This window comes from Manis javanica, chromosome 8 (genome assembly GCF_040802235.1).
Source record: "Manis javanica isolate MJ-LG chromosome 8, MJ_LKY, whole genome shotgun sequence".
NCBI classification, from domain to species: domain Eukaryota; kingdom Metazoa; phylum Chordata; class Mammalia; order Pholidota; family Manidae; genus Manis; species Manis javanica.
Genome location: NC_133163.1, coordinates 15,388,941 through 15,404,798, shown reverse-complemented (window position 1 = coordinate 15,404,798; position 15,858 = coordinate 15,388,941). Strand labels below are relative to the sequence as shown.

The 15,858-nt window shown below is 36.9% G+C and overlaps 1 protein-coding gene across 6 annotated transcripts in view; it reads right to left on the bottom strand.

Annotated features, from left to right (window-relative positions):
* The window catches only part of GALC (galactosylceramidase), a 68,242-nt gene that overhangs the window by 32,289 nt on the left and 20,095 nt on the right, over positions 1-15,858 (bottom strand). For all 6 annotated transcript variants that reach the window (XM_073242013.1, XM_036991531.2, XM_073242015.1 and 3 more), the window contains one exon: positions 2,635-2,790. In XM_073242013.1, coding sequence (XP_073098114.1) covers positions 2,635-2,790 — 156 coding nt within the window. The remainder of the gene's footprint in view (positions 1-2,634; positions 2,791-15,858) is intronic.

The following is a 15,858-nucleotide window of genomic DNA, read 5'->3' as shown; positions in this document are numbered from 1 at the left end:
GATAACTCTTATAGAGTCAGACTGCCTGGGTTCAAATCATGGTACACTTAACCTCTCTGGACCTCAGTTTCTTCATTTGTAAAATGAGGATAATAATTATACCCAACTCGTGTGATTACTGTCAGAATTAAATGTACTAATGCATATGAAGAATACAGAACAAGATCTGGGCTGTAGTACTGCCATGATTCTGCTCCACCTATAGGTACTAATTGGGTCAGCTTGTTGATCTGTATTTTGACCCATTCTTTCACATGTCCACAGCTGGTGCTGAACCCCAAGATTGTGACTCTATAGTTCTCAGGAAAATCCAAGAGCAAAAGGGAAGCACTGGATCCTGGTACTGCTGGGTTCCTCACAGTTGAAAAAAAAAACCAGAGCTTACCTACAGAATTTTATTTGTCTTATGAGGTCCTCATCCATCATGAAATGACAGACTGACATTCCTAGAAAATCAAACCTTCAATTCTAATTTCAGAGTAGAAATAATAGACCCATTTTTCAAAAATACCTTCTACCAGTGGAAATTTTAAGAGTTCTCATGATTTTATCTATGGATTACAAGATTCATGGTATCTTCTCTGGCTGCTGATAGAAGTATAAATTAAAACCAACTGAGAGTATTTTGTAAGATATACAAAAGCCTTCAAAATCTATTTACCTCTGACCCAGACATTCATTCCATTCCTAAGAATACACCCTAAGGAAATAATCACAGATGCATCAAAGATATTTGTATACAATTGATCATTTTAGTGTGTACAAAGCTGTTAATTAAAATAGACACAAGCTCCATTTCTAGGAAGAGAATATTCAGTTAGGTGTGACACAATCTCCACATCAGTGCTTCCCAAACTTGTGTGGCATCCGAATCACCTGGGGCACTGACTGGGTCCCCAGAGTCCCAGGGCCTGTCCTGGAGATTCGAATTCAGTCAGTCAGGGCAGCTGCCAAGGAATCAGCACGAGTGTCTCGGGGGCTTCTGAGGACAAGGCAAGTTTGGGAAATGATGCTTTATGTAACAAAACACACATATCCATTAAAGATGATGAAGTGGAGGATACTTAAATATGAGAAAAAATCTGTAATTCCTTGTTAAATGAAAAGCAACTTATTTATAAAACATTATGTAGTATGGCTTCAATGTTGTATGAAAATTTTATCATATAAATATTAACAGGAGGACATACACCAAAATTTTTAAGGACAGTTATTTCCAGAGGGTAAATATATGGGTGACTTTGTCTCCATCTTTGTCCTTATATGCAATTACCATATTCTCTGTAAGGCATGCATTACCCTTAATACAAAATTAAACTACTGGAACCAAATTCCCCATGATAAGCATCTTTTCTTTCAAAAGAAGAGAAAGAACAAAGGCTGTAGAAGAATATATGAGCTTACCCCAATAGCACAAAGTACACACTGGCTTGCTTTTGTTCCATCTACCATTGTTTTGGAAAGCTATTTTGAATCAAATTACAATTAAAGCTTCTCACTGCATTTAAGAAATGCTTCCTTAAGAAATAAAAAGAGTTGTGTTCTCTCACAACAGTCTCTGTTTTGTAAACAGACAGTTACACAAATTAAATAATTCTATGAGGAAGCAATCAGGCAGACTGACAAATGAATAATTCACAAGAGAACTTGCCTGGTCTTTTCAAATGGTTACTGTCAGAATGAGGAAAGAAGGAAACTATTCTAGATTAGAAGAGATTTTAGGGGCATGACATCTAAATGAAATGCAAGATGCTTGAATGGTTCTTAGCTTTAACAAAAAAAGCTTTAAATGACATTTCTGGAGATAATTAGAAAAACTTGAATATAGACTAGCTATTAAAAATATTTTTTAATGTTCTTATGCTTTCATGTGTCAAAATGACAAAACGATCACATAGAAGAATATCCTTATGTTTTAGAGATACTAAAAATTAAGGGTGAAGTGTCGTATCTGTAATCCATACTTCTTGATTAAAATGTGTAGAGCTTGTCAAAAATCATAGAACTGCATGAATTTTACTAATATAAATTACATCTCACTAAGCCTGATTTTATTCAATACAGACTATATTCAAATACAGAATAATAGGAAGAAATAGCTGTAAAGCTGGAGGCTCCAGGGGAAGGGGTGAGCCTGCTGGACAAGCTCAGGCCTCACCAAACAAGGCGAAGAGACCAACAGGTTCCGGTCTGACAACATTCCTAACTAGAGCTCTCCCCCAAGCTAGAAGAGTAGTGGTAACTTTCCAGTACCTGGCTAAAGGCCAATGAGAGGCCCCCACGTACCCTAGGTGAGCCAATCCCCGCGCCACTGTACACATTTGCTCTCCCTCCCCCTGCCTTCTTTAAAAACTCAGCTGCCTGCCCTGCTGAGTGTGACTTCCCCAGCCTGTGATAACGTCACCTGGGAATTGTGCTCAAATAAACTGCCTGGCCCTTTGTTGCCTCTCATCGCCTGCTTATTTCGGTTAGAATTTATCTTACAATAGCTTAGGTATAGATGAAGCTGTAAGGCAAAGCATTTACAATCACTGAATTGAGTTTGTGAGAATATGGAAACCCACTGTACTTGTTTCTACTTAGATGTTTTGCAATTTTTCAGAAGAGAATGCTTTAGAAGTTTTAGTAACTTACGAAGTCATGTAGCCATTGATATAATTCTGATTCAATATGCGACCCCAGCAGCCTGCACCCACATCATTATTTAAAGTGCTAAAATCTTCAGAAGACCAAAGTTTCTTCCCAGTCAACGTCGCACCAGTTACTGTACAAGTCCCAGGATAATGAGCTCTAGGAAAGAAAAGGCAGAAGGAAATGGGAAAAGGTCAGAATGTGGCACTTATTTCTATTTGTTGAGTGAATGAAAATACATGTCTTCTCCAGAGTTTTTTATTTTACAACAATGGGCGACTTCCCAAATGATGTGCGAATGATTATAAGCATCTGCTTCTCGTCCTTGTATCTCAGGATGCCCTTGAAATAAGATAAACCTATAAGAACATATAGAATGGGAAGGAAGACTATCAATGGGTGAGAAATTTCTGTCTGTTTCTGGAAACCATTAAGTGGACGGAAGTGTGCTGACAGCTGGAGGAAGCAGAGGAGGCCACAGCCTGGAACTCTCGAAGAGATGAATGAGGTAGGGACAGGATTCAGAGTTCCCAGGGCAAGTAGAGAGCTGGGAACAAGAGGAAGGAAGGAGTAAAAAGGAAGCCAAAAATGAGACAGATGAATCAATTATATAAAGTAGCACCTCCTCTTCTACCCCCGCCCCTAGCAGAAAGAAAGACAGCCTGGCATTTACCTCGGACAAACACAAACAAAAACAAAACAACAAAACTCACAAGTAGTTCTTTCTTGAAAATAAAAGAATAAACTACTTGGGAAGACTACAAGTTATTATCCCAGAGCAATGGTGGTTCTCAACCTGGATGACTCTGCCTGGAGAAGAAGCCAGGGAAGGACAGGATTTCCTACTAGCTTCTAGTGAGTAGAGGCCAGAGATGCTACTAAACATCCCACAATTCACAGGGCAGGTCTCCACAACAAAGAATTAATTATCCAGTGAAAATATCAAAGTGCAGAGGTTGAGAAACCCTGCCCCAGGGGAATAAACCTCTCCCTTATTCTAGCATGAGAGAGGAGTCAAAGTATATTTTTTACTCCAGTAGTAAAATGCTGCCATCATGATTGAGGAAACAACTGATTATTCAATAAAAACGATTAAGAAATTTCAAATGTAACAGAAAACAGACTGAAAGTTAATATGGTAAAAAGAGAGCAGATAGCTACATAACTTTAGGGACAATGCACATTGTTCTTTTTAGGTCAACAATTATTTACAAAAAAATGTGCAAGCAGAATAACGGAGACTGGATTGTACCACAATTCTAATATTTGTAGTTTGGTGTGGTAGTAGTCATTACATTAAAAGAGAGATTGTGGAGAACTGTTTCAATTTTTAGTTACTTAATACCACTTAGGTCATGAATCTTTTAAGAAAAAGTCCTATTTAGGAATTCATTATACCTAGTTGAAGATAAATTAAGGGGCAATGTCAATTTGGAATTCAGGACTTGATGAAGAAAAAATATATAACATATAAAAATATAAAAAGGAATATTAGAGAAAAATGAGGTTCCACCAAGACTTTGTTGAGTCACTGAACTCAGTTGAAAGCAGACACCTATTCAGTATTATAAATATACACCAGAGAAGCCAGGAGCAAGCTATTACCCAAAAGGGTTAGGAAACTACTGTTCTGAAACAGCAGCAGATTCACAGACCCCAAGAAGGGACTAGTGGTTACCAAAGGGGAGAGATATGGGAGGGTGGGTGGGAAGGGAGGGAGAAGGGGACTGAGGGGTATTATGATTAGTACACATGGTGTGGGGGTCACGGGGAGAACAGTGTAGCACAAAGAAGGCAAACAGTGAATGTGTGGCATCTTACTACACTGATGGACAGCGACTGCAATGGCATATGGGGGGGACTCGATAATTAATATGGGTGAATGTAGTAACCACATTGTTTTTTCATGTGAAACCTTTATAAGAGTGTATATCAATACCTTAATAAAAAAATAAAAATAAAAATAAATTATTGCTCTGGCACTATTAAATCCAACTTGAAAAATCTGACTATTCATCTTTATAATAGAATTTTAATAAAGTTTTACATTTTACATATTCTCATATCCTGGAACTTCATTCAGTGACCATGATATTCAGCTTTGATGCCTCAGCCAAATACTAATTTTAAGACTCCTCTACTTGTCACTCAGCCAAAGGTATGTTTGGTGTATCTCTGGTTAAATACAATTGGATAAAAGAATAAAAGCCTGAAAACTAGTATGCTGCTATGTTACAAATGATCCCTAGATGTTAGGATTATGGGTAAATTGTAACTCTAGCTTTACAGTTTTCTACATTTTCAAAACTGTCTATAATGAGCATTTTTATAATGTGAATGAGTGTCCCTTTTAAAGTTATAGAGGTAGGTTTTATATCTTTCATTCAGAAAACAACATCACTATTATGTTACATTTAAAACCTGAGTGATTAAATGATCTGAAAACAGGAGAGTAGAGCCAATACTAAAATCTCTGCCAATGTCCAGACCCACTGCTAGTTGAACGACATGTCAAGGTTCTTCAGAATATAATTTTTTAAATGTATATAATGAAGCAAATGCCTCTATCATTTCACAGCATTTTTCAAACTTCAAATAACAAAGAAAATTAAAATCACTGAAAGTAAACCAAAGTTTATCTTAACAGAGGAACATATTTGTATTAAAAGAAAATTAAAACTTATAGAGAAGGTGGATTCATGGTGGCACCCCAGTTTCTGAAACTCTCAGTACTCCTCTGAAAGCAAACGGATCAACCAGATGAAGGAAAGAATAAGGCCCACAGACAATATCCTCATCCAAAGCAGGTGACAGGGAATCCCCAGGAGCCCTGCAGCATCAGGACTGGCCCAGGATCAGCAGACAAATATGGAAACTGTTGAAGAGAAAGGGTCTCACCCCCCAAAGGGCAGACCCCCACCCTGAGCGGAGGCATCAAAAAACAACTGGTAAACTGGGAATGTCAGCACAAGCTTGACTTTAGGGTGAATGCCAAAACTGAGTTCACTAGCAGCTCCAACACAATACTGTGATAGTTTAAGCCAGATTTGTCCAATAGAAATATGATGTGAGCCATACATGTAATTTTAAATTTTCTAGTAGCTACATTTAAAAAAAATAAAAAAGAAAATTTAATGATACACTTTGTTCAACCCACTGTATGCAAAATATTATCATTCACTATGCAATCAATATAAAAAATTATTAATAACATTTTACATTCTTTCTTATATTAAATCTTTAAAACCTAGTGTCTGTTTATACTTAAAACACACCTAAATCCAGAATAGCTACATGTGGCTAGTGGCTACTGTATTGAACAATACAGGCCTAAACCTTCAATAATTTCAGAAATAGGTAGCAAAAAATCCTTTCTGGAATGGTAGAGAGTAAGATGCTTGGATGAGAATCCAAACTGAGTAAGGCAGGAACATGTAAGACAGCTTTAGACAACAGGGGAAATGGGGACTAGACAGAGCAGACCCCAAGAAGTACTGTAACGGCAAAACAAAAATTTGCAAACATAAGCGTCTGACCACAAGAAACTAAGGGTGACTTCAGCAAAACACTTACAGGTGTGCATTGCATATGCTTAATGTACAGCTAGACTAAAAGAGTAATTTATTAGCATATAAATATTGCATGTTCTGATAATGTATTAAGCTGACACAAAATAAGAGAAGGAAGAAAAAAGTGAAATGTAAACTGCATTTGCCAACTGGCTGGGAGGATATCAAAATAGCAGGGCCTAAGCTCATTAAGAGTATAAATACTCGATTGGAGGAAAAGATGGCAGCATGAGTAGGGTGGCAGAAATCTCCTCCTAAAACCCTATATTTGTAAATGTAAATCTTCCTATTTTGCTCATAAATTCTTTCCTCTAGGGGGATACCAGAGGCGTCCTCTAATATTATAAGCAACATTAAGGGGGGCCCTGGGCAGTGGGGACTATTAATCTCTCTTTATTACTTTGCTGTTTCATGTAAGTTTCTTGGGAGAATGGGTTTTTCCATGGCCCAGGTTCCCATAACTCCTTCTCTGCCAATATTCTAAAGAAATCCTGGTTAGTCATGTTTGAATTGTTACAAAAGGAAGGACAAACTGCATCTAGTTTGAAGAGAGGCCTGGGCTGTCCTGCCTCACTTATCTGCGGCAGTCTGCCTGGAACAGTTGGTCCCATAACACTGCTTTCATTTCCGGAATTGCTGCTTTGATCAAAACTTTGGGTTATGTTATTTACTAAAGGGGAATCAATCTTAGATACATAAGATTTCCCATATGTGAGCCCAATCACCAACATCATAACTGCAAAAATAAGTGCAAGAATTAGCAGGGGCCAGCTATGAGGTTTCCTGGCTTTAGGGATTCCGCCTCGTGCCTGGACCTTGTCAAACAGCATGAGCAGCATGGCCCGCACCATCTCCCCCTTTTTTATTTTTTGCAGCTGATTGAAGCATCTTCAGTTCCAAATGGGTTGTTCATATTCCTTTGCTCAGCAGTCAGATGAAGACTGGGAAAAGGAGTAGAAGGGAGGGTATACTTAATGCTGAAATTCTGAGATTTATGAAAGAGGGAAACCAAGAAGTATGGGTAGTGAAATGTCTCAGGGTAGCCAGGAAAGAATTAGCAACTTCAGGAGCCATGGCTGAGGATACGTGAGCTTCACTAATAGCCCTTATCTTTTCTTGTAAACTGGCCATATCTACAGAGGTATTAGAATTATCCCAAATTCCTAATAAATGATTTTTCACACTGTCCCAAGAAGTTTTGGTGGAATTATATAAGTAGGGAGTCACACAAATCCATTTATACTGACTGTGACATTTGGTGGTCAAGCCAGTTTTCAAATTTTGGACTTGGTTTCCTACATACAGCAGGGTTTCTTCTAGAACATTAAGACATGCCTCAGTCTTTTTATCAATCTGTTCTTGTAAATATAAAGGTACTGAAACATTTCTGCTTAAAGTGTCTACGTGGTTGGCTTTGTGGATTTCTTGTACTAAAGCAGTAGTGGATAATGAGCTAATGAGTGTAATTAATGCAGTGATTCCTATTACTAAGGCAGCTACAAATCACTTTGGGCGGCTTAAAGCATGATCAATGAACTGGAGAACCTGTATTCCTGGGTCATCATAGCAGGGTTCTTTCAAAACTACAAGAAGAATAACATAAGAAAGAGCTGATGTACAAGCATAAAAACAGTAGGACCGTAAGTAGGGTCTCTTCCAGGGCATTAACTTTAGACTCTAATTTTTTGTCAATAATCTCTTGAGTGGCTATAGCCAATGATACATTCTTAGATAACTGATCAGTTAGCGGCAGTATGGGTCTCTTGTACTAGGGCTACAGCTGAAAGAGAAAGGGAAGTTGCTAAGGTAATGAGTGCAGCAATACCAAGAATGAGAGCTGCCACAAAACACTTTCCCCAAAGTAAGAGAGTGCTGGTATCACCAAGTGCTTGTAGCCCATAATCATTAAACCACATAGAATTTAAAGTAACAGAAATCATCAAATACAGGGGATGGTGCACAATAGAAATGACTTTTGCATTATTTTTTACAGAAATACAGGTAGAAAGAGTACAATTATTATAATTTATCATGAATTTATCTATAGTTTTGCCAATATTCATAGATATATAATTCTGAGATAGCAAAAAGGCATATGAAGTTTGCAAACAGGCTTGAAGTTGATAAACAGCTTTTCCTGTGGGTCTATGCAGTGTTACTGGTCTGACAGAAGCTACATTACAACTCGCCATAATTCAGACTGTAGGAGAGATTTTTCATTTAGAGATGTAGTTAATATGGGTGGGACCTAAGCACAGCAATAAACAGAATTTTACTAGTAACAGGCAAATTCTGAAGGCGATCTACAGCTTCGGCTTCCTCCGTCAGCTTCTCTATCTGGTCTCAGGTCAGAGGGTCACTTTCTCGAGTTGATCTTGCTAATCACCACTGCGAGGGAAGACTTTGTCGCGACTGGCGAGCTTCTCAGGAATCTTGCAGAGCGAGGCTCTGTAAATGCTGTACTAGAAGTTCTTCAAGGTTTTTTCTTGGGCAGGGACCTTCACTTCATCTTGGGATGTTGTGTGGGGGAGGAGGTGGTGGTTGAGACCTGTCTGATGAGTACTCACATGGGTGTATCTGAGTCCTGTAGAAAAATATAAGCATATCCTCTCCCACAGGTTATTAAAACATTGGGCCCTTTCTATTGCCCTGTAAGCAGGTCTTTCCATTTTATTAAAGGTTTGGAATTAGTTGAGGACAAAAAGCCACAAAATCATGTTCTTTTGTTTCCTTGATCTTATGTAACTAATACCTGTCCTGCTGAAATCTAGTTCTTTACTAATTTAGGAGTAATCAGTGACTACAAATGACAACAGACTTATAAATAACAATGTTTAAAGATTTGATGAGAGCTTAATATAAGATAATTGACAGAAGAAAATTTGGATATTTCTGTAACATAAAACATTCAGTAATAAGGTTAGCATCATCCTCTTTGATAGTGCTTTCCAGGTAAATATATATTAGATAAATAAGCCAAATTAGCCAAATATTTTCTCAATGAGAAAAAAAAATTCCTCTGACATGTTCCAGTGGCCCTCTGGAAAATATCAGAGTTAACTAGAGGTAAAAGCACCTTTTTAAATTTGACTTTGGGAAGCTGTCAGAAAAATTTTAAGGCACTTGACTAAACAGCCTAAATAGAATTATAAGTCACTATGAAACAATACTTATCTATTTAACCAGAATGGCAATAAAAGATTTTAAAGGCAAATATAGAAGTCTACACAGTTGTTAGCAAAATTTAGCTTTTTAGTCCTTTTAATATTAAGATCTCATTATTTTAAATACTCAGATAATTCATTGAAATTTTAGGCATGAGAAACTCCTTTGATAAAACAATCAGAAAACTTTTTGCAAATTTTCAACATTAAGAGCAGACTAATAGTTTAAGAAAACTTTGTCCTTATAACTGAGAACAAAATTTTAATTTTGCTGTGTACCTGATATCGAGACTCATTTGCTTTAATTTTATATAGCATGACCATATTAATTCTTCGACAGTTTCTCACACTGTTTGTAGGTATACACACTGTAACACACTATTATTAAGATGTTTACCTTAGTTTACTCATTCTTAACAACCATGCTAGATTACTCACAAAACTTTTACCAAACATTAGACAAAATCAAACCTCTTTTTAAGCATTTTTTCTTAAAAGATGTAACGGATAACATCAACGTAAATGACTTTAGGTAAACCTAGGTAGCTGATAACCATAAGGACACATCCGTTTCAGTTTAACTTAAATTAGCATTAATGCTTAATATTTTTTATTAGAATTTTTTGGAAGTTTTAGAATGCCCAATTTTGCTAGCGTTTATCTTTAAATCAATTTTTACTAATACATCCAGAGGTAAAAAAATATTTTTCATTCACACACTTAGACACACAAACATACAGACTGAGATGCAATGACTACAGTTAGCAATACTTTTCACAAAAGAACATATACACAGACAAACTGACACACAGATTTGAGTTATTAATATTCAATTGCCTTCTTTCTTTTTAGCTTATTTGATTACAGATACTTTGGAATCTGGAGGCTTTTTAACTAGTTGAGCAGCACCTATTCTAAAAAAATTATATTGGGCTGCAGTTTCTCCTAAGTTCCTTTCTTTTCCTGGAGTTAATCTTTCATCATAAAGGGAGGCAGAGGCCAGCATCACTCGAGGTTTTGCTACAGAGAGTAGCGGTGTCATCCATCTACCGGATAAGGCTTCTACTAATGTCAAAGTGCAAGGTGCCAAAGGACCATAGTCTCTGCAGGCAGCTTTTAATTCTTTTAATAATTTATATAGGATGGGCTCCCAGAAGACATTTTCATTGTCAAATTCTCCTCCAAAAATAATCAGGTAACACACAAATTCTATGTCTCCTCCTTGTTCTTTTTGCTTCAAGGCAGCGCTTACTGAAGTAGGAGTCTTTTGATCAAATCTGGGGGGAGGAGACTGGAACGGTGGTGGTCTCTGAGTTTTACTAATAGGAGTAGACTCAGAAGGTCTTACAAAGGGATTCTTGGAGGAAGGATTTTTTTTCTTAAAGCAGGGGCAACTAATTTAGGTGGATAATTCTCATTATTATATTTGGCAGCTTCCTCCTCCAAATTTGCCTGATCTGCAGGGTCAAGGATGTCATCATCATGTGGAGGAGCTGATCCAGCATGACTTTAGGTGTTTGTTTCTCCTTTTTGGTAACTAAAGGAGTATCCTCATCAACTTCCCTAAGGGGCTTTTCCTTTCTGTCTCTCTCTTTATTAGTGTCACATCCTTTCCTATTGCTTTTGTTTTCTGCCTATTGTCTTCCTCTTGAGACCCAGAGTTGGATGGTTTTTGCAGGAGGGTCTCTACCTGCTGTTTAAGTTCTAAAACCTCCTTGATTAAATTCCATAATGCAAAGGCATCTGTAGGGACCTTCTCAGGTCCGTGGTTGGCATAATGTTCCTTTATTTCTTCTCCAACCTTCTGCCAGGTTTTGAGACTCACCGTGCCTTGGTCAGGAAACCAAGGACAACATTCCTGGACAAAATGTAAGAATTCTGCTAATTGTCCATTGGTGACTTTTATACCCCTACCTCCAAGCATATGCATTAAAACTTCAATAAAGAGTCCTCTTTCTTTAGACTCAGTATGGCCCAGGCTTTAAAGTTCTGTTCTATCTGCCCTTTCTCACCCTGTCTTCCTTCACAGAGGGGTCTCGAGCACCATGAGCAGAATCCTGTCTGTCCCTGCAAATACTGTAGTATAAAGAGCTTACCTTCGAGACCCACGTTGGGCGCCACTTGCCAGAGTCCAGTTCCAGCTAAGGTGCGGGTCACAAAGGAAAGGACAGTGTCAGCGAGTGAAGAAATGAATGAGGAGATGTTTCAACCTTGATCGGGTGTTTCATCTCATTCATTGCCTCACTCGCCGATGCTGTCCTTTGCTTCGTGACCCACACTTTGGCTGGAGCTGGACTCCGGCACAAAAGTAAACTCAAAATGGATCAAAGACCTGAATGTAAGTCATAAAACCATAAAAGTCTTGGAAAAAACAGAGGCAAAAATCTCTTGGACATAAACATGAGCAACTTCTTCATGAACATATCTCCCCAGGCAAGGGAAACAAAAGCAAAAATGAACAAGTGGGACTATATCAAACTAAAAAGTTTCTGTACTGCAAAGGACACCATCAGTAGAACAAAAAGACATCCTACAGTATGGGAGAATATATTCATAAATGACATATCCGATAAGGGGTTGACATCCAAAATATATAAAGAGCTCATGCACCTAAACAAACAAAAAGCAAATAATCTAATTAAAAAGTGGGTAGAGGATCTGAACAGACACTTCTCCAAAGAAGAAATTCAGATGGCCAACAGGCACATGAAAAGATGCTCCACATCACTAATTATCAGATATATGCAAATTAAAACCACAATGAGATATCACCTCACACCAGTAAGGATTGCCACCATCCAAACTACAAACAACAACAAATGTTGGCGAGGATATGAAGAAACGGGAACCCTCCTACACTGCTGGTGGGAATGTAAATTAGTTCGACCATTGTGGAAAGCAGTATGGAGGTTCCTCAAAAAACTCAAAATAGAAATACCATTTGACCCAGGAATTCCACTCCTAGGAATTTATCCTAAGAATGCAGCAGCCCAGTTTAAAAAAGACGTATGCATCCCTATGTTTAACGCAGCACTATTTACAATAGCCAAGAAATGGAAGCAACATAAGCATCCATCAGTAGATGAATGGATAAAGAAGATGTGGTACATATACACAATGGAATATTATTCAGCCATAAGAAGAAAGCAAATCCTACCATTTGCAACAACATGGATGGAGCTAGAGGGCATTATGCTCAGTGAAATAAGCCAGGCAGAGACGGACAAGTACCAAATGATTTCACTCATCTGTGGAGTATAACGACAAAGCAAAAACTGAAGGAACAAAACAGCAGCAGAAGCACAGAACCCAAGAATGGACTAACAGTTACCAAAGGGAAAGGGACTGTGGAGGATGCGTGGGAAGGGAGGGAGAAGGGGAATAAGGGGCATTACGATTAGCACACATAATGTAGGGAGGGACACAGGGAAGGCAGTCTAGCACAGGGAAGACAAGTAGTGACTCTATAGCATCTTATTACACTGATGGACAGTGACTGTAATGGAGTATGTGGTGGGGCCTTGATAATGGGGGGAATCTAGTAACCACAATGTTTCTCATGTAATTGTATATTAATAATAGATAATAGGAAAAAAAAGAGCGAAATAAATAAATAAATATAAATAAATACACAAAACAACAACAGAAAAGCAAAACAAAACAAAAGAGTACAAAGACTTAAAAATACTGGTAATTGAAATTCCATTACAAGGGAGAGATGGTGAGAGAGGAGGTTATAATACAACTTTAGTATCCCTTACAGTAAACCAATAGACAATACCTAGAGAGAGAATGAAGAATATTAGCATACAGCAGTTTTTGCAACTTCAGCATTATTGACAGTTTGTCTGGTAAGTCTTTGTTGTAGGGTAGGGGGGCTCTCCTGTGCTTGGGAGGATGTTTAGCAGCATCCCTGGCCTGCCAATCAGACACCAGTAGCACCTACACTAGTGACAGTCAAAACTATTACCGAACATTGTCAAATGTATCCTGGGAGGCGAAATTATCCCTCGCTGAGAACCACTGGTATAAAGGTGTCAGTAGAAATGTAATCAATATAACCAAAACCCAAATCTTTCTAAATAACAAGAAAGATACCTCCTTTATAAAAGAACAAAGAAAACAAATTGCATAGCAAAAGATTTTGCATTCAGATATATAGAATATAAATCATTAAATAACAAAAGATACTATTGTAGAAGAAAAAACAAATCTTCTGCTATATCAATAAGTGTAAATCATATAAATCAGTTTAATTCACTCACTAAAATATGAAGAATTTTACAGCAGCTAAAAAAGCAAAATCTAAATCTATGCTGTATGCAGGTAATACACCTAAATCAAAATGACTTTAAAAGTAAAGCGTAAAAGAATGAAAGGGTATGGGCAAAGATATATCAGACAAACACAAATGAAAAGAAAGCAGAGTTCTCTATCTTGATCACATGCAAAGCAAAATTCAATCCAAGTAACATAATATGAGACAAAACAATGTGTTCTCGTGTTAATAGTCACAAACCATAATGAAGATTAAGCATTTATTAATATCTATTTACCAAATGACACAGCAGCAACCTTCATACAGAAGAAACTGCATAGATTAAAAGGAGAGATAGAAACCACTAATAAGAGGCAACTAGCACTCTTGGTAACCCTGGATAGTTCAAGTGAACAAAATCATTAGGATACAGATATCTAAACAATATCTAAACAGTGCAATCAGTAAGGTAGATACCATACACTCAACTCTTGTATCCTGATAGAGAATACATCCTAATATAATAAGACAAAAAGAAGCACTTGGGAATTTTTTTTAATTAAGTAATACATTTGCCATTAAATAACAATGCAATAAAATTGGAAAATAATAACAATACATTCTGTGAGACAGAGCTAAAGTAGTGCTCAGAGGAGAATGCATTGCATTTTATGCCCACAGCAATAAAGATCAAAATGAATTAAACATCCAACTTCTTCATGAAGATACAGTAAAACTGATACTTTCATTTAAATATTTTTCCTAGTCAATATATATAAAATCAACACAATTTTGTTTTCCCTCAAGACTTGAGCAACTTCTAAAAGTTGTAACAATAAAGACAAAAATTATATTCTAATTTCACTGCATGGAACATTTAAATATATCTCACCTTTCTTGCCAAACAAAAAATTAACCCTAAATCTACTCTAATCATGCTTCTATCAATTTCCAACAAGAAACAGAATAGCTCAGTATGTTAAACTCAAAGATAAAGTCAGTAAAATTCAGACTATGAGAAACTTTACAGGACAATCTACTTTCTTTGACAAAAGAAGGGAGAGAAAAGGTGGTGTAAAAACCAAAACAGTAAAAGCAACTTAACTATCAACAATCTAAATCGGATCCAGATTCAGTTAAATAAAACTACAAAATAATAATAAGGGATATTTGATAATATCAAGAAACTATTACATTGTTAGATGAAATAATGGTATTGTTTACGGTAAAAAGAAAAAGATATATGTATAATTTTTATGGTAGAAAGAATAAAATGTCTGGAATTTGCTTCAAATTAACTTGGGGAGGAGGAAGGGAAGAATGGGTAGGCGTGTGGATGGAGATTTGTCTATGGGTTCACACTTACGGAAGATGAGCAATGGGAACATGGGTATTCACTATATGATTATGCTTACTTCTGTATTCATTCAAAATTCTTCACACAAAAAAAAGCATATGTAGATCAAGTAGAGTTTTCACACTGAATAAAGAACAAATTCCACACATATGTGTACTAGTTTTCAAATGTTTGATATGTTTTTATGATAGATAAAATTCAAATTCACTTTAAAAAAAATACTGCTGGGCAGGGCAGGGAGGCAGTTTGGAGGAAGGAGATTGGAGGAAGGCGGTCAAAGTACAAAATTCCAGTTATAAGATAAATTAGTACTAGGGATTTAATGTACGACATGATGGCTATAGTTAACACATTTATCATATATAGCAAAGCTGTTACGAGAGCAGATCCTAAGAGCTCTCTTTGCAGGACAAATTTCCTTCTTTCTTTTCTTTTTATTATATCTACATGAGATAACAGATATCAGCTAGACCTACTATGGTAAATCATCTCACATATACGTAAATCAAGTTATGTTATATACCTTATACTTAAACAGTGATGTATGTCAATTATTTCTCAATAAAACTAGAAAATAAAATAAAATAAGTAAGACAAAAAAAAACACTGCTGGAACATAGTGAGGTCAAGGCCCAGAGGACTGAAAAGCAGAACTGGACTAAGGAGCAGGGTCAAACCACACTTGTAAGGAGACACAACAGAAGTCATGGGCAGTGATCGTACCACACCATTTACATCAGTGCTCACAGGAGACCTCCTAACCATGGGGAGTCTAAGAACTCAGAACTAATTTTACAGCTGTCTCTTATAATTTCTAAAATTAAATATTACTCTGCCCCTTGGCCCCATGTTTTACTACTCCAAACATTAACACAATTA